At 33.5% G+C, this 20,398-nt stretch overlaps 1 protein-coding gene across 2 annotated transcripts in view; it reads left to right on the plus strand.

The window, feature by feature from the left end:
* NCAM2 (neural cell adhesion molecule 2) overlaps positions 1–20,398 on the plus strand; it is a 283,919-nt gene that overhangs the window by 185,157 nt on the left and 78,364 nt on the right. For both annotated transcript variants that reach the window (XM_039556490.1, XM_039556494.1), the window contains exons 9-11: positions 2,780–2,930; positions 16,068–16,255; positions 16,885–16,981. In XM_039556490.1, coding sequence (XP_039412424.1) covers positions 2,780–2,930; positions 16,068–16,255; positions 16,885–16,981 — 436 coding nt within the window. The remainder of the gene's footprint in view (positions 1–2,779; positions 2,931–16,067; positions 16,256–16,884; positions 16,982–20,398) is intronic.

Below are 20,398 nucleotides of genomic sequence, written 5' to 3' on the forward strand. Positions count from 1 at the left end.
CATTTACGTATTTAGTTCTTTCTTTGTTAATGGAATTTTCTTGGTCTGTATTTACACTCTTGTTTTCTTTCATGTGTTTCTGTCTTCAGGAATGCCAGCCTATCAGTATAGCTTTAATCAGGTGTTGCACCATGTTTTAAAAAAAAAAAAAAGATGGATTTGTCCACCTATCCATCTGCAGAATAGACTCGGGGAACAGGACTTTTTAAACTGTTTATTAAGAAGTGACAGTATAATATGCAATATAAGCAATGAAACAGAACACATTTTAGAAATTTTGTTTGATTTAGTCAGCAATTTTAACACAAGAACTTTAAAAAAGTAGAAATTATCTTTAGTAAATGCATATTTTTATGATAATTCTAGTGATATTTTCTTGCCTACAATTGTTGTTTCATTTATGGACTTTGAACCTAGTAAATCCCTCTTACGATGTTTCTTACAATATATTTGATTATAAGAATAAATGATATGTGAAAATCTCCTATCATTCAGAGTATTTATTAGCTTGGGTTTTGTCCTACCTATAAATCTAAGATATATTACATCATCTGCATTCGACTAAGAGAATGTGAGAACATAGGAAAATTATACTGAGTATAGACTAATTTTTTTCCATCAGTATTAGAAAATAATTAGATAAACTAAAATGAGATTGAGAAAGTACTTTAAAAGCCATTTAATTTAAGGATCTTTGTGCTTCTTTTTATTATTACTTTGTTTTATAACATCTATTAGTACTCATGTATGTGCTTAGGGATAGATGGAATTACTTATAGTGAAATATATATTAGTGAATTAAAGTATTTGGGATTGGTATTGAACTAATGAATCACTAATGAAGTATTTACTATAGTACCTATGATTCATTGCCACAGGTTGTTTCACAATTTTAAATGTAACTTAAGGAAATATTTGTCATCAAGGTAAAATCAGAAATTAAATTGCTGCTTTAGGTAGGAATAATGTAGTTTGACCATGGTATTACATGCTTAATATTTAAAAAAAAAAGGAAGAAAATGCTTATAACTGTTATTAACTATGTCATAGAAAGTACTTGTTTTACTTATATGTAAACAAGTTCTTTGTGTATCAGACATTAGAAAACAACTTATTGTTTTATTTTAAAGAAATTGCATTTTAATTATCCCAAGAATTCCTTCCAAAAGCCATGACATTGACTACTGTAACGCATTTACTAGAAACATCATAACTTTTATTTTCCTTTTTTAAGCATAATTTGGAAATAAAATTTTCAGTATTAAAGATGATAACTTATTTGCTGATTTTTACTAGTCCAAAGAGGTTTATGTTGGCTCCTGGGTTAGTATTCAAGAACTTTCATTTATGTACCTATGCTGAGTCATTTTCACAGGAAACAAAATTCAGTCTATTTGGATTCTGACAAAGGATCAGAGCACTTTTCTTTCTGTAGAAATCATGATAAACAGCATGCTTCATTTGACTGCTTTACATCAAATATTTTTAAGATCTAAATTGTGTGCACACTTCCTGTATTAAGTCAAGGAACAATTGTACTGAGCTAAAAGCTCAGCCACTTAACCATCAGCTGCCACTTGGTGAGTATTTAGTGTAAAATGCAATAAACTTGAGTGTTTGTACTATAGAATGAACATAAAAATCTGCTTCAAGTCTAGTGTCATGCAGTGATACAGTTACTGGGTTTTCGTCCCTTTTCTACCTTACTATAATGAAGGTAGGTTAATATCTGTATTTTTAACCACTTGTGGAGTTTTTTCCCTTAAACAGAAAAAAAGTGAGACAACAAAGTACAACAAATTTCCCAAAGGTTGCCCAGAGAGGTTGTGGCTGTCCCATCCCTGCAAGTGTTTAAGGCCAGGTTGGATGGGCCTCTGAGCAACCTGGTCTAGTGGAAGGTGTCCCTGCCCAGGCAGGAGGGGTTGGAATGAGATGGGCTTTAAGGCTCCTTCCAACCCAACGTATTGCATGATTCTATAAGTAAAGAGCAGAAGAAAATAACTTATTTTTCCTCAGGCATAATACTTCATGAAGATTAAAGCATCAAAAGAGGACTTTTTCTTTAAATTACTTTATTTAGTTTTCCCTAATATTTGTATACCCTTTAAATTCAAATAATTTTGTGGGGACGCACAGTGAAGAGGGAAGGACAGTCATTATGGATAAGGATTTTTATAAAATTTATATTCTAGAAAATTGGAAGGTAGCATTCATTTTTCTCCCTTGCCCTTTTCCATGGAATGAAAAGGAACTGAAATCCAGAAATTCTAGTTGCATTTATGGTTCAAGTTTTTTTAACAGTTGTGAGCTTCTGGGATTTGCTCATTGTCTGAGGCATTACTTCCATTCAGTTTCAGAGCTGCGGTTGTGAGGACCACAGATAATGCTGTCTGTAATCTAAGATATAATGTTGTATCTATGCATTTTTCTTAACCACACCATCATAACACAGTGAGTGAGATCATAAAGAAGTTTTGAGTATGCAGTTCACTATTGCAGTCATAATTTTATACGTTTTGTGGTTTCCCTTGACAATGTTCCTTTAAGCATGTACTTACTCCTTTGATTATACTGCCTAGAAAGAGAACATATTTTTCTACATTTTTTTTTTCATTTATTTGGAAAATTTAGAAGTTGCTTAGCTGTCAGTAATAACTTCACCACAGGTGAAGAAATGCTTTCAGTCATTCTTATCAATAGTGTTTAATATATAAATTCTACACTGATATACATATATAAATATATAAAACCTTCTTTTTTCCTGAATCAATGTAAACAGAGCCCAGATGGCCGTATAGAAGTCAAAGGGCAGCATGGAAAATCGTCACTGCATATTAAAGATGTGAAGTTGTCAGATTCAGGGAGATATGACTGTGAAGCGGCAAGTAGAATTGGTGGGCACCAAAAGAGCATGTACCTTGATATTGAATGTAAGTTCTAATGTTTTGTTTTCTATTTTAAATTTGTTTTAAAAGAAAAAAAAAGTACATTCTTAATGGAAGGTCGTTTTTTCACGGTAATTCATGATTAAACTTGTATAAATGAAGAAAGCATGTCCTGTAGTTCATTATTCTGTGGAAGAATCCTGTCTTTTCTGAAATTAACAAGAGCCTTGTTGGTGTGTTGGTGACTTAAGTAGGACAGGATTTCTTCTGAAATCATATTCCAGTGGTATTATCCATTAACTTAAGGCTGAGCTTAATAACTTTAAGTCTCTGGGCTAGCTGAAACCACTGGGAATGAAAAGTATTCAGCGGGATAAAGTAAGGGCTGATTTGAGCAGCAGCTCAGCTTTGGGCTTAACCTTCTAAGATTCAACAAATATTGTTTTTTGTTTCTGAGTCCTCTGATTTACTAATCCCTAAAAGGTCTCTAGCCGCTATTATAACCCCTCCTGGAGTTACCATGTTTGTAACAGTCTCTTTTAGAGATTGTCTTTATTCCAAGCTCTTGCATTTTATCCAGGAGAAAAGGAGACTATTTTTTCTTAGAAGAGTCTGATGCTTGAGAAGCCATTCAGAGGATATAAATCTGAAATATAAAAAAAATTCATCAGGTAATTGCTTCTTCAACTGTTCTTCAAATTCACGAGCCAAGGTCTTCAAAAAATGAAAACAAGCAAATAAACATCCTTCTTTTTTATTTCATTGTTTTTCGATTCATCTAGGAATTTTCCTGATACAATTTTTTTATGTCTCCAATAGAGTTTGTGTGAGCCTCTTTGAACTTAGTCTTTGAACAGAAAAATTCTTTCCAGTGGGAAGATAAAAGCTGGAATAGGATTCTGTGGCACAGAAATAAAAGTAATGATTGCAGACCACGGAGTGATTTCCTGAGGAGTTCTGAAAGTGCTTTCACTATACAGCTGTGTGTTCTTTTTTGGCAGGGAAGCAATGCATTGTGGCATAGAATATAAATCTGAAAGGAAAATGAGGAATGGTCAAAAGAATTTTTAGGTGTTAAGAATGGAGAGATTTGCCAACCCAGAAGACCTAAGAAATAAATCTTAATTTGCTATATTTGTTTTCTTTAATGAGTGCAAGGATAATTTTTTGTATGTATATAAAAGAAAAAAAACCTAGATAAATATGCAAATTAAGTGAAGTTTCTTTAAAATCTTGCTGACTCTACACATAATGATATGAAATACATGGTTTGATTATGGTTGTGTTGGTGCTATGCTTTAACATTAAATATTAATATGTTTTGTATTCAGAAGAGAGAGGTATGTTGCACCACGTTATGAAACACAATACATTATTTTAACCTAAAACTCCTTTCAGAGTAAAAGTTTTAGAAGAGGTGAAAAGAATTTAAAAGGAACATAGTCTTATTATTATGGCATGGCAGAATTAATTTTGAATGTCTGTGGGAACAATCAAATGTGACTTTATGCTTTGGTAGACACAGTTTTTGATACAGCACAAAATTTTCTACCGTTCTAAAATCCTCTGAGGAAACACAGTTTATAAAGAATACAGAAATGTTATTCTATCATCAGAGAAATCACACATTGTAACAATTATTTTTAATGTATAACACAAGATTTTTATTATGATATTACTAAAATTGGAGTTTTAAGCTTTAAATACTTAACTGATAGTGAGGTTTAACCCAAATGTAATTATTTTTCAGCACACGTGTTGTTTGAATAACAGAAATACAACTTTCCTCAATTCCTTTAAGTCACGTAGTTTTATGATGCAAAGCAGGTATTTCTGGGGTGATACAATAGAGGTTTGTCTCATATTCTGATTAATGAGAGTGAGAAATTTTTTGCTTTCCTTTGCAAATAACTTTGCACTGGTGTATGAGCTTCAAATATAATTTATTTGTCTTGCTCAGGAAAGAAAATACATGTTTAATGGTGAAGAATTCTCCTGTTCTTTAAAATAATGTCCCCAGGAGGAAGTGCCTCTTTCCAGCCTCATCTCCCATCAGTCTGGTCTCTGCCATAAACTTCCCTTCAAAGGAAAACAGCCCCTTCAAAGAATCTTTCAGCACCTCATTGCCCCCATTTCCATGGGGTTGTCCAAAGCGCTGACAGTCCTTTCCCCAGTTCCCCAATACCTTCCTTTATGAAGCAGTGTCATGGTTATCTGTCATTCCAGTTATGGCACTTCAGAAGTTCCAAGCTGGGGAATTTCAGCAAAAGGTTCAGGTTCAAAAACTAAACAACTGATTTGTATTTTTGTAGTGAACTAGTAAAAATGGGGGGATTCTGTTAAGTCAGTATTGAATAAATTTGATTTTCCTTGTAATATTTTCCAAGAGGCATTTCTTCAGCATATTAATTGCAGCTACTGACATTGCTATCAAGGCTTTTAGATTTTTTTTTCCCAAATATTCATTTACAAAATTGCATAAAACCGTTCAAAATTTTACATTTTTCTCCTCCATTATTTTGGTTTTGTTCTCTTCCGAACAAGTTTTGAGAAGAATTTATTCAGGTATGGCTCACTTTTGTAGTTAAGCCATTTTAACAGAAATTTTTATTATTTTTAAAAATATTCTCATATAAACCTTTAATAACTATTTCAAAATTAAAATATAAATAAATCAGCAGGACTTATTGATATTGTTCTCCAGTTTCTAGATGAAAATAAACAATGCAGCTATGCCCTTCTGTGAGCTAGTAACAAAAATACAGCATTTTTCTTTATATTTTATTATTTATTTGACAGTTTGTGTAGTCAGGAGAGGAAACTGTTTCCATCACATCCTTAAATGCCAGCTCAGTCAAACAGGCCTAATGAAGGCACAGAGTGCTCTCTGCCACTGTCTCATCTTTTTACTTACTGACCCCTATCAGAGATTTAAACTGACAGTAGGATTGCACAGAATTTCCATGCTTTATCCTTGTTCTCTGTTGGGGTTGCTCCTGGTGATAAGAGCAGTTCTCCAGGACAGGAAGACATTACCAGGTTTGATACGAACTGGACACAGTTAACCCTGACTTTTATCTGAAGGAAATGCTGAGCAGACATGAATTGTAGGGAACCCGGGGGCATTTTTAAGGATTTCTTCCTACAAAGTCATCTTTGTGTTTTGTTATGTTTAATTTTCCTTATATAAAGTATGAAAAATAAATCAAAATTACATCAATATAAAATACCATTTTCAAATATTACTTATTAATGGATTTCATTAACTGCAAAATTTGGTTTTAAATATGAGTCCTAGTGTGTATGGGATGATAGTAATAATAAGTAATCAATTGAAAAGTTCCTTTGTGGTGGAATACATTAAGATGTGCCTATAGTTATTATCTACATATTTATTATAGACAGAGAAATAACTCTTCTTTTAAATAAAAAACATTAGAGAAATCCATAAAAAAGATAAAGCAGGCCATATACTAAGATGAGATTTTCAAGAGAGCCTGAGGAAGCTAAATGTATAAACCCTAGTGAACTTGATTTTACATACAGTATCAGGTGTCTCAAAGTTAGTTTTCCTATACAGATGTTTACATTTCTAAATGGTAATTTTTTGTCTTTAAAAGCATAACACAGACCTGAATAAAAGAAAAATTGTGATGAGAGAACACATTAGTTCTTGGGTTTCACAAATTTTTCATTGCATAATTAGCATTGGAGAAAGAAAAATCTTAATTTTGACATGTTCAGTGTGCTGGCTCATCTTTCATCACATTGTTATTCTTAGTTAGGGTGCCCTAACATCATTACTAAGTTGGAAAAGCTTTAAACAAGCCAGTAATGAGCAACATTTATGATCCTTGAAAGACTGTCTATGCGGCCTTACAGTTTTCCCTTCGTTGTGTTCAAACTGTCATTAACCAGTCGGAAGTTTTCACAGCCCTCACTTAATTTTGTCCTCCCAGGTGTACACGTTATGTAAGATGCTACTGTTTCTGACTGCTCTGTATCACCAGGTGCAAATTCCTGTGGACAGTACTCCTTTTATTGGAGAAAAGGCTAAGCTATGTCCTTTGGAAAATTCTCTGTTTTCCCATACGCTATCCAGGAAGCATCCTGACTAAGAGACCTTTTTAGCTGGATTTACCAGTTTTCACATCACTGTTTTAGTTAAATCTCTCAATTTCAATACTGATACTGCAGCTATTAGATATGCTGGATGGTCCAAAAATGCCTATTTCCTCACAGTACTCAAAAGAGTAGTGTTTTGAGATAGAATCATCTATGACAAATATATTGCATTGAGTAACATGGTACATTTTTGTATGAGATCAGCCATGTGAGTAGTTGATAAAATGATGTCTTAGAAAGCAATTTCTAAAAAATGCATTTAAATAATTTATAGTGTCTTGCAGAAATATGAAGTTTTCTAAATACTGCTTTTCATCCAAACATGATTTTTTGTAGTTTTATTACTTACTAGTTAAGTATCTACTTGGAGTGGTAAAAATAAAAATAATCATGCGGCATGTGCAATATAGTCTTTACCTGTAAAAAAAACTGTGCAGTATTTTTTATACTATTGTATTGCTCATCAATAACAGTCTTTTTTTCCTTTGTGTTTGTTTTTATTCCCTGCCACAGTTTGAAACCAAGCTCATTACTGTTGCCATATTGAACTTGGTTTCCTGAATTGATTATTCTTTTGCTTTGTTGTGTGTTAGCTGTATTGCACTGCAGTTGAGGGCGATGCTTTCGATTCATGCAATTTAATTTTATACCTTCGCAAAAAAATATATAACAAAATTACTTAAGAGTGGGTTCAACAGATTGAGCTACAAATTATATTTACCTTCAAGGAAGAAAGGTTTTCAATTGGTAAAAATGCTACTACTGTGTACAGGATGTCAGAAATGTTATCATAGAATGGTTTGATTTGGAAGGGATCTTAAAGGTCATCCAGTTACAACATCCCCTGCCATGGGCAGGGACGACTTCCAGTAGACCAGGTTGCTCAGAGCCCCTCCAAACTAGCCTTGAACTCTTCCATGGATGGGTCATCCACAGGTTCTCTGGGAAACCTCAATGTTGTGATAAACGTCACAAAAGTTTCAGCTGCCTACTGCTATCATTAATCATAATAAATTCAAGCAGTTCATACTTTGGATTTGTTTGGATTCTGTTTCTTTTAACAGAAACCAGTGCAGCAACATCCCATCACTACTCACAGAGTCACAGAATTGTTGAAGCTGGAAGGCATTGCCTCTTTCCTGTCACTGGACATCACTGAAAAAACCTGGCTTTGTCTTCTTTACACCTTTCCTTCATCCATTAGTCATGAGGACCCAGATCTATCTTGTCATTACAGCCAACACACAAAACTAATAAATACACATATGGCCTAGGACAGAAAAAAATTACAGGAAAAATAATCAAGAGAAGTAAAATATTGAAATACTGTAGAAAAAAATCCATTTTTTCTAATAAAATACTATTTGCTTTAGTTACATTTCTTCCTGTCAAATTTATAGGTTAAAATGAGAAAGCAAATATGGAAAAGGTCAATCTTTAACATCACTAAATAAGTGTGGTAATTTTGACACATTATGAATGTCAGTTGTAAGATTTACCATTTTCCTTCTTTGACTACCTTGTGCACTTGCACAGAAGGAAGTTTAGTATGCCATTGCAGTGACTTCAAGGGGATAAGAAAGTTGAATTCTGTGCAAAAGATGACGTTTATTACATAAAGTCACTTTCCAAAACCATCTCACCAAATTTCCCATAGTGAAGCAGAGATTAATGCATCCATTGTCTTTTTCTGATGCTACAACAGTGTGGTAAAATGGAGAAATTATTCATCTATATAATAAATCTACCTATTATTTAGCCCAAAAGCCTGTAAAAATACTTTGAAACAAAAATGCCATCCTAAAAATATTTTCCTTAAATATATGTTAATGACTTGTTACACATGATATTCATATTAGAAATTTCTCATAAATTTTTACCGAAGAGAGCTCTCTACTACATGATCTGGTTAACCTTGCAATTAACTTGATATAATTTAAAGTAGATTTTTAATAAAATGTTAGCCACTTTTCTCTTAATAGAAGAACACAATTTTTAATAAATAAAATAATCTGGCTTTTTTTTTGTTTCACTTCTAATAATTCAGTCATTAATAGGTATATATGCCTCAACATCTTTTCTTACTGACATAAATTTTCACATATGCAATTGTGAAAAGTAAAGGTAGAAAAAAAAGGAAAAAACAAGGAAGAATTTTCTGATGCTTCCTTGAGGATGGTTCTACTTCGGGAGTTGGTCTTACAGGCTAACAACGTTAAATATTTACATTGATAATTAATGTGATAAACTTTAAATGGTTTCACAAGTATTTACATACTACACAAAATGTAGTTTATATTACACAGTGATGACCTGTGAATGAAAAAAGGCATAGTGGCCTTTTCCCTTTCTGTACCTCCAAGATAGATCCATCAAAGCAGAATCAAGGCATCTGAGTATAATGAAGAAAATAATCAGGTGATATGATAAGTGTCATGCTGAAAATTTGAAACTTGAACAAAACAAGTTTCTAGAGATTTTATTTGTTGCTTTCTGGACATCGCTGCATGTAAAAATTAAGTAAAGAGATGAAAAGGCTAAGAGTTCTTGCTCCATACAGCAGCTATTAGGATTTAGGAATGTATGAGAGAGAGACATAGAGACATTAGAGAATGGAGGGATGGTATCAATAAGGAGGCAGGTTGTGGAGGTAAGGGTGACAGGTAGTAACATGTGGAAGGTAAAGACTGGATTTTGTTCTGAAAATGTGACACGTAGGACAAGAAGAAAGATGGGATTAGGATCTTGGTTTGAGAAAAGCATTGCAGTTTTTCACTTCTGCTTATAAGAGAATTACGTCATCTGATATTTGATGGAGAAGTCAGGCCATACCAAATTATTCCAGTAATTCTGTCTTGGAATACATGTAACAGTTGAAAATTTGGTACAAATTGGTACCATTTAAGAATAATGTGTTAACACTTGGCAGCACTTGATGATTTTATTACTAAAATGAAAATTGCTGCTAGTGAGATAGATCTGTAGGGGGAGTCTTCCTGTGCTAGATCTGATAGCCAGTGCTGGTGATTTACAGGCATACAAAATGATTGATAGACATCTGCAAACAGTTTATTTTATACATCACTAGTGGCAGACTTAGCTTACTTTACTTAGCTATGTTTTCTTTATAATTTCTTCTCCTAATTTAAACTAGTTTAGGTAATTTTAGAGAGATACATCAATTCAAAGCAGACATTTCTATGAAATTAAAATTTCTTGGGGCTTTAGTTTGGCTTTTGTGTTTGCTTTTAAAGTTAAATACAATTCCTTAATGTCAAGTGAAATTCAAAGAAAAATAGGTACATTGAATTTCTGCAACTCTGGCAGTACCAAGCACCTGAGCCATACATGCATTCATTGCCCACCATTATTCAATGTGCAATTATCAACATGCTTTGCATCTAGCAAAATGTATCTTAGGGAAATGGAGCAATTGGTATGTTGTTTGAATATTAAAAATAATATCCTAGTCAAGGTTTCCAGGAACTAGTACTGCTTGCCAGTAGGAGGGGGCTCTTACTCTTCATAAAATGTAGAATCAGTTGATAGTGCATCATACTATTGAATATCAAAGTCATATTCTAATGAATTTTGAGAGGGAGCAAGAGAATGGGGCAGGGGAAAGGAAATCTTACAGGAAGTGTGGTGTTTTCTGCACTTGCTGTGAAAGAAACATGTACCTCTCAAAACTTTTGAAATCATGGGGTGGATTCCAGACAAAAGGACCCCTCTGGTTTTAGCTAATAATCATGGCAATTTAAAACCAATATATGATGAATTTAATTTGCTTTTCTATGTAGAAACTTCCTATGCAGGTCTTGGATATTTTTTCTTAAAGCCGCATGATTGCGATAGTAGCAGTAAAGTGAAAGTTAGTAATCCTGAAGTTATCCAATTCCTATTTTCCTTGTAAGGATGATTATAGATTAAAATATAGTCACCTAACCACATTTTTGAAGTCTTTCTAATATTATTTCTTCTTCCAAATGAATATATGACAGTTACTGTACTTGTCTATGGAGGTTCTTCTACTTCATATCCAAGGAAGAGCTATTCACTTTAAAATATTAACTATTGAAAAAGGTATGAGGGAGAAAATACAAGAGAAAGATAGATGGCTGTTAACTAAATTGTGGCAGAGTTACAAAAAATTGAGGCACTTTTACAGGATCGATGGCAAGGACAGTACTAGATTTGCCAGAGGATGCGGTTTATTAAAGTCCTTGATGATGGGAAACTTATGCCAGCATTAATCATCTTAGAGAGAGACTTCCAATAATGTACTGCAGGAAATGTCCCAGTGTCTTAGACCTGACAATCTGTCACATATTTTTATTATATGTTCCCAGGGAACAAATAGCCAAAAGTTTTAAAACCTATGTTCTTAAATTAAGAAGTGCAAATCTGATTCTGCACACCAGTTTTCCATTATAGTTGTCTGGACACATGTACTGAATCAGGTAATTTGCTATATCTAATTTTGTGTAGGGCACCAAACATACACCAGAGCTGGATCTTTGTCGTCAGTAATTTAATTACCTTCTGGACAAGGCAGGTGATGTATTAGTCTGTTCTTGAATCACTGTTCCTGGACATTATAACTAACAAGGATATCTAAATGCTAGAGAAAGCTTTCAGGTCAGAATTTGCTTCTCTTCAATAATTTTCTTACACAGGTTATCCAGAACTCATTCTAATTGGAGTGCTGACCTGTCAATTTCTTTCTTGTTTGGGAAAATGAACAGCTTGAGTTTAGCTGATGCTGGTGCCATAGCGTCATTCTGAATTTAAAATTTCGTACAGAATCATACACTCATAGAATAGTTTTGTTTAGTTTTGTATCTTTGTGATAACGTCTTTGTTCCTTCAAGGCATCTTTTTCATTTGGATTGCCTCATCTCTCCAAAATAATACTCAATCTTTCATAGCCAAACCATAAAACCTTATGAACTTTATCACATGCTGGGCTGCATCCAAAGCCCCGTGGCCAGCAGGTCGAGAGAAGTGATTCTACCCCTCTACTCACCTTTTGTGAGACCCCCACCTGCAGTGCTGCATCCAGCTCTGAGACACCAAATACAAGAAACACATGGACCTGCTGGAGCAGGTTCAGGTGAGGGCCACAAAGGTGATCAGAGGTCCTGAGCAGCTCAGCTATGGAGACAGCCTGAGAGAGTTGAAGTTGATAAGCCTGGAGAAGAGAAGGCTCCGAGGAGAAGTGCAGCCTTTCAGTGTGCAAAGGGGGCTTATAAGAGAGACTTTTAACCTTAGTGATAGCACAAGGACAGTGGTTTTAAACAAAGAGTTATTAGAAATTTGATTTTAGGAAGAAATTTTTTTTAGTGTGAGGGTGGTGAGGCACTAGAACAGGTTGCCCAGAGAAGCTGTGGATATCCCATCCCTGGAAGTGTTCAAGGCCAGGTTGCATGGGGCTTTGAGCAACCTGGTCTAGTGGGAGGTGTCCTTGCCCATAGCAGGGGACTGGAACTGGGGGATCTTTAAGGTCCTTTGTAACCTGAGCTATTCTATGATATTGTGTGCATTTATTAAATAATAAAATAAATAAATAAATAAAATAATATCAGTGGCAACTTTTATATTTTTTTTCAGTTTTGGGGGGTTTTATTTGTTTCGTTTTCAGTAAAGTGCTAAAAGTTCAGATTTAAGAAATACCCTGAGGGTTGATTTTTTTTTTTTTTCCAATGGAGTGTATTCAAGCTCCTACTTCTATTTATCTGTTTAGAACTCTAATATGTCATCTTAACTGGTAGTACTTTATGTAAAAATGCTTAAAAGGAACAGTTCATTTGTACCCTGCATTGAATTTTGTCAGGTGTAAATTAATTCTCAATTACATAGAAGCTAAGCAGAGCACATTATTAATTTTTAATGGTTCTAATTCTCTAACTGATTTCTACTGAATCTTTTATTTTTTTAAACAGTACATATATTGCAGTTAAAGATCCTTAACATATGTAAACCTATGAGAAGGACCACCTTCTCATTTCTACTTGGTTTCCATTTATTTTCAATTTATAGAACTGTTTGATAAATACTCTGGTTTTTAATGTAATTTGTTTGTTAGTTATTTTATAAAACTGATGGAACCAGGTTTTGTAGACATATAAAATAGTCAGCCATATGTTTTCAAAGCCTTGGCTTTAAGGTTTGTTATTTTTCATGCTTTGTTTGAAATTAAATATAATGTGTGTTTATGTTTGATAAAGACTAATTCTGTCACCATTTAAGCATACTAAACTGCAGTTAGTCATGAAGCGCATACAAGAAAAAACAAGTTCTCTTTATAAACAAATTTTCCCCTTTCAACTCAATTTTTTAGTTTTATAAGAAATGTAAACTATCTTTTATTTGTACTGTAAAAAGGAAAATATTTCAGAATTATATTCTTTTTGTAAAACATCAATACAGGCATTTTAATCTGCTTCTAACTAGGAAATAAATAATCATCTGATAAATTCAGTGAATTTCAGTGAATCAAGTCATTAGCACAGTCTTCTTTTTTTTTGTATATTGGAGCACTTCACTGCTAGGGAAATGGCTGCAAAGCCATTTCCCCTTTTTTGAGGTGAATACTTTACAATTGTGAGTTGTTTATTTGGGGATATATCTTTATTTGACACACTTTTAGTCCTATTTGTGTTTTATTGTATTTATGACTGTTAATACCTGTAGTTTTGTATAGATGGCAGTCCATAACTCACCTATTCTTTTAAAACATAAACAAATAGATACTATGGGCATCCAAAATCTACCTTTAGAAGAGAGAGAAGTCTGAATGGGAAGTCCCTATTCTCTTAAATGCTTTTATCTGCAGTGTAAGAGTTTACACTACTTTTTCATTTGTAAGTGTTAAAATAGGATATGAGTTTGCCATATGTGTATTGAAATCAACAGAGAGCATCAAACCACATAATGTTATCCAGGAAGGAAGGTTACTCAGATTCAGAGTATCTTTCAATCTTCAACATTCATGGCAGTGTTCATAAATAGAGTGAATTTACTGTGGGAAATTGCACACTGGGAGACAGTGCTTACATAAAATTTGTGAAATAACCACATTTGGAACCCCATGAAGACTGTGATGAGATTTCCAATCTGTTTGTTGAACATGCTGTTGATCCATCTATTGAACATGCAGAAATAAGTTTGTACAGTTTTCCTACAAGTGATTCCCACCATGAACTTCATTTCTAGAGGAAAAGTCAAGGTTCTGACCCTTGGTGTTCTGAGATTCTTGACCACAGAAAACCATGAAACACACTTAGGCAGTTTGCTTTTTTCTTCATATTCTCCACTAGTGTGAGATGTCACACTCTGAAGACTCTTTGATAGTCTGTTCTTTGCATTAAACTGTTTAGCTGATGAAATATGGGGTATTTAGAGGTCTGTGAAAATCAAGATCACTAGAATTACTTATTAAACATTTGGAGCAGAAAGATGAGCTCCTGTGTCTGGTAAATAAATTCACAGCCGGGCAAGCTTTACTTATTTAGATGAAAATTCTTGTTTTTCCACAAAAATAAGGGCTGAACAGTTATTAAAGGAGAGAGTGCTGGCCTTGAGCAATGTAGCGGCTTTGATCTGTGCTTTAAAACTTCTATTGATAACAGTTCTTTTTGCTCAAAGCCTGTATGCCTACATGCAGCAGCAGCATTGTCATCAAAAAAGTTGTGCTTTTCAACAGAGCCAAAAAGAGAAAGAAGTTGAAAATGTGCACTTCAGGAAAAAAAAAAAAAAAGAAAAAAAAAAACCCAGCTGTTTTTAACCATTCCTGAAGCAAAATTTTACTTCATACTTAAAGATGCTCAGTTCTGGTCTCTGATAGACCTATTAGCAATTTTGTTGCCTAATATTAAGCTATATGTGAGAGGACTAGAATAGATTTTCCAGAGACACATCTGGAAACATTTAGGAGCTATTTATCAAAACAAAAATGTATATGTATACACCTTAGATATTAAAAAGATATTCCATTACAACAGCTGTAACTAATAAATTCCCTTTTGGAATTAAAGCACTAAGGGAGTTTCCTTGAATAAAGAATATTTTTTTAAATACTCTTAAAAGATAATAACAATGAAATTAGGGAAAAAATACAAATCAATATTTGATAGAAAAAAAGCACTGTTCACCCAAGACATAAGAAGAGGTGGGGAAAAGGCTACCCCCTCTCATTTATAGAGAAAACTATACTTCCTGCTCTCCAGAGAAATAGTAAATAGAAGAGACAGGTCTTGTCACTTAGTGGCACTGTGGTCTGAAGATCACAGTTAGCTGGCAAACCAGCAATTTCCTCTGTGTCAGACTCAGTGTTTGGTATATGTTTAATGCAGCCATTTACAGTCAGGTTTGTAAGAAAAACACACCATCTTTTTCTGTGGCTGTAGCTTGATAATTTCATAAGGAACTGATATAAAGGTTGTCCTAAATAGTGTACACACAATGTATTTTTTCTGTGGTAGATAGAATACATTGCATCGTTTTTGGTATTCTTTTACTATTTTTTAAAGGTTTACTTCCACAAATAAGCATCTCTCTTTGGAAAGATTTCATAAAGGATAATAAAGTTCCAGTGAGAAATGGGTGAAGCCATAGCACAAGAAAATTTGAGTGAATGTAATTTCTCCATAGCAAAAGAAGACACTATAAAATCAGCACATGAACAGACAATATCTGTTTTTTAGGTCACCTCACTTTGTGGTAGCAGGGTCTGGCTGAAAATTTGTCATCCTCAAGAGGAAACGCTCTTCCTTATTTCTGAGTGTCTTTCAAGGGCCTGATATTGCCTAATGTTAAATATATTTAACAGGTATTCTCTTTCCTGAGAAGTTCAGCTGAAACAATTTCAGGAGAGGAGAAACTTACCAAGATAAAAGCCTGATGAACTTAAGGTGGAATGTAATACTTCCGTGTTCCATAATAAACTAACACAACAATCAATTGGAATTTCTCAGTGAACATGAAAGTTTGGACATGGGTATATGTCTTGTTTTATTAAACCAGTTAATAAACTTGTGCATTACTTCCTTTTTCCAGATGCTCCAACATTCGTGTCAAATCAAACCATGTATTACTCTTGGGAAGGCAATCCCATCAATATAAGCTGTGAAGTGCTAGCAAACCCATCTGCCTCAGTTCAGTGGAAAAGAGGAAAATCAGTTTTACCTGTAAAAAATACAACTCATTTGAAGACCTACAGTACAGGCAGAAAGCTGATTCTAGAGGTAAGGCTTAAAATGGAAATCAACACGGTGGCAGAAGATAATTTTGTCCTCAGTTTGGCAGCACTGTGAGTACTGTAGAGTGTATTTAAGGCTAAGACTACAGTTGAATATGTAACACTCTTAAAAAAGGAACAAAAACAACAACCAACTGTATATGAATTGATTTATCTATACATTTCTTATGAGTAGTTAGAAAATAATCCATATTTGAATGGCTTGTGCTCACTTTTCCAACTGCACCCAACAGAAATATAATTTGCATTTCTTGGAAGAAAAAAAATCCATAAATAGATATAAAACTAAACTATCAAGCTAAGACTGAAAATTAAAGTGACTATCCAGTAAGTGCCAGTTTATTAGGGTTTTTTTTATTGTTTAAAGCTGAAATTATAAAGATGAACAATGTAATTTTTTTCCATTATCAGATTTCCTCATTTGAAGTTGAGAAGGGGGAGTTAAACATGAAAAAAGGTGTATTTAGGTCTATATATGGAGACTATACTAGATATGTTGAAGTGAGAACACATCTGCATGTTGGTTAAGGAGAACATACTTGAATTTCTGATTAAAAAAAAAAGAAATTATATTTAATTAGCAACTAATATTTACAAAGTGTATTCATTTTAAAGATTGCTCCCACATCTGACAGTGATTTTGGGCGGTATAATTGTACAGCCACAAACAGAATTGGAACAAGATATCAGGAGTATACACTTGGTCAAGCTGGTAAGTTAAAATTTTGTTTCTTTTTCTTTAAATATTTTTTCCTACTTTAATCAACACTAAGTTCAGACACATTATCCTCTGTTTATTTTATTCCGTGGACTTTTTGCAGATAATTTGTCTAAGAGCTGAGCTGCAATATAAAGTAAAATAAACCAATTCCCTCTGAATATGAATCTTCTTTTGATTTAATTTTAAGGCCTTCTGAAATTTGAAAAAAATTAGTCTAACCTTTTTTCCTTTGCTCTTACTATATCCTACATTTATAGCAATGTATTTTTATTACTTCAGCCGAGACATATGGTTTGCAGGCAGTAAAAGTAAGAAGGAATTTGGAAATTATTTTTTTCCTTTTTCTCCCTTGTATTTTCTTGATAAACTAATAATAACAAAAGACTGAAATACTGCAGCAAAGAATTTCTATCTTTGTTTGCACTTCTAGTTATTTAAAAAAAGAGTTTGACCTGGAGTGCTAGATTGAAATAATTTAAGCTCTGCGATATTGTTACAGAATGTCTGACTATTTTTATGTCCTATTGCTGTTTAAGGAAATAGAAAAATCCGACTGTATGTTTGTTCTTTGGCAGAAATAACTATTAACTGAGACCAAGTGAGAGTTTCTTAGCAGTGCTTTCAATGATATTTTCTTGTGGAATGGACTAACGCTTGCTCAGTTTTGAGGTCTCCAAACATTTCGACCTCTGTACTCAGATGGTGTAAACTGTGCCAACTTTAATGAAATTTCTGGAGTTATAATGCAGTTGACAGTACTAAAGGTACAGCCACACTGAGAGCCATACACCCCTTGGGATGTGTCATTATGGACCATTTTTATCGTGTAACCTCCAGGTGGTCCCATACTGTCAGACTGGCTAACACTTTGAAGGGACTGATAGAAATAATTATATCTATATCTATCTATTTCTTTTTCATTAGGACACACATATTCCAAGTGATTCTGAATGTTTTAGTTGCAAGTTTTGGTCTAGTTTCTTCTTCCTTTTTTTTTTTTTTTTTTTTTTTTTTTTTTTATGAAGAAAATAAAACACTTTAGATTCCTACCAGGAGGACTTTTGGGGGAGCATTGCTGAAGCATGCACATCCAGTCTGGTCTGCTGCTATTATTTGTGTAGTTTTGCTCCATAGGGCAATTATTTTCTTTTGGTGTCTCAGGAATTATAAAACCCCATTATTTATTAATAGTCTTCTTAGAATTTGTACATAGTTTTGAAAGTTTTTCCCATCATCTCTATGGGATACCAGCACACATTCCTACTATAATATTTTTTTGGTTTTGAAGAACTTTGAAAAGTGCTGAGCTTCTTAAAATAGGAAAATGTAGGGTTCAAATTTCTATGAGCCACAATTTTACATCATTAAAAGATCCATTACCCTTCATTTACTATTTTTGGGTGTTAGCTGTGGTGTGATCTTCCCTTCCTTTGACAGCTACGTTTGACTACTGAGAAAAAAAGCTTTTCTTGAAGCCATGAACATAAATAATAGGAAAGGAAGGAAAATCCCCACTTGCATCTCTCTGGTGTCTTACCTCTCAGGAGAAAAAATGATGAGAAAATATTGTGGTTGTCACTGTGGGCTGCTTTTTCATAAATATGTATACACTTGGGAGAGCATTTCACCAGATAGTCTCCAGAATGTTGTTTTTTTCTCTTAGATTTACAGAACAACATCTCATCACAATGCAAGATACTACATGATGATTATTTTAGCTACGTATATATCCCCTGCTTTTATAATTTATTAATTAATCAATTTTAATAGAAAACATTAGCATTGAAATGTTAATTGAAAAAGAACATGATGTTTTGTCATTTTATTTCAGGAAATTCACACATGACCACCCCTGGAAATGCAAGGGAAAACAAATAGCAAGCTATAATTCTTCTTTGGCTTTTTAATACAACTATAGCAGAAATGTTACTGATGCTAGTTTTTCAAACAGATTAACATTCTTTACTTCTGCAATGTTTTGCTTATTTTTTTTTTCAGGCAATTCTTCAGAAAACTTGACGAACACTTAAAAAATATGTATTGTTGTTATAAACATAAGGTAAATCAGGATAAATGGAATGATGGGAAGACATCATATAAAGCTTGAGCTATATTTAGATATTCTACATGATGTTAAATGCAGAAAATAGAAAAAAACAAAAGCAGGTTTTTTAGTAGTGACAGTGAGCAAGGCTGGAAAAGCTGGGTTTGGGGTGTCACTGTTCACTACTATGCACTACTTGCATAATACAGTAATGTAATGCATAATATTCCGTAGTATAATGCATAATATTCAGTATCCTGAAAGATTGATCGTTTTAGCATTTGCCTCGAAATAGACTTTGTTTTTAGAATAAAAACCCAAACATGTAATTCACTGTTACAAGTTTTGCACTTTAACTGGCATCCGCTAGAAATGGAAAATAATCAGGAGATGGAGGATAAAACCATTATAATAATTACAGGTGTAAGATGTCAAATACATCTTTCTCCCTAGTTTTATTTCATCAGTTGCTTCACTCTGGTTGATTAGGAAGGCCTAATGATTGATATTTTCCATATTAAAGCCTATAAAATAATTTTGATGCATTTCAATGCAGCCAGCATTGCCTTCTGGCTTTGATTGTAAATACAAATGCTGGGGCGTAGAATACTTTTACAAAGGCTCTGTCAGGGAAAAATAAATACAATTCCTAGCTGGGAGACAGTATTAAGTAAAGTATGCTGCTAGGGTAAATTTGATCACAAATGATGATCATTTTATGAATAGTTTTCTCTTTAAATTCTGCAGGAATTACTTGTTCCTTCATGTTTTGTTCCATTTTCTGCTTTGCTTTTGCTTTTTCAGCAGAATCAAACTACCTTTTTTTATTAATTTACTGCTACTTAAAAAGTAATCATACTGTCACAATTCCATTATCTTTATTCCTTTTGCCTTCCTTAAGAAATTAGACTTATTGATGGTTAAAAAAAGGAAGATTTCTTTCAGAATTGATATGCAATTTACAGCTGTTTTTGTATGACAGGAAAACCGTAACTGTTCACTCAGATTATACAGAGCTACTGAATCAGCCTGAATTCCATTTAAACCTTTGAAAACAACTGAAAAGCTGTAGAGTATTTGAGGTTTCATTCTGGAAGATGCTGGCTTGTTTAGATACTTCAGAGTTATGTTGAAAGCTTAATCAGACATGCCCATGACCTGACTTGTGATCAACTCTTAAAAATACCACATGGGTGACCTCCTTTTTCATTACCTGAGCTTTTAAAATGTTATGTGAGTAAAATATAGAATGTGAAAATAACCACAGTCACTTCTTGCCACTGCAAATTAATTGGTTCATGTCACAGACACAACTTGTATTTTAGAACTTTACTTACACTCTGGTTTTAATCTTAAGTCAGGCT

The sequence above is a fragment of the Corvus cornix genome, chromosome 1, assembly GCF_000738735.6.
Source record: "Corvus cornix cornix isolate S_Up_H32 chromosome 1, ASM73873v5, whole genome shotgun sequence".
Lineage (NCBI taxonomy): Eukaryota > Metazoa > Chordata > Aves > Passeriformes > Corvidae > Corvus > Corvus cornix.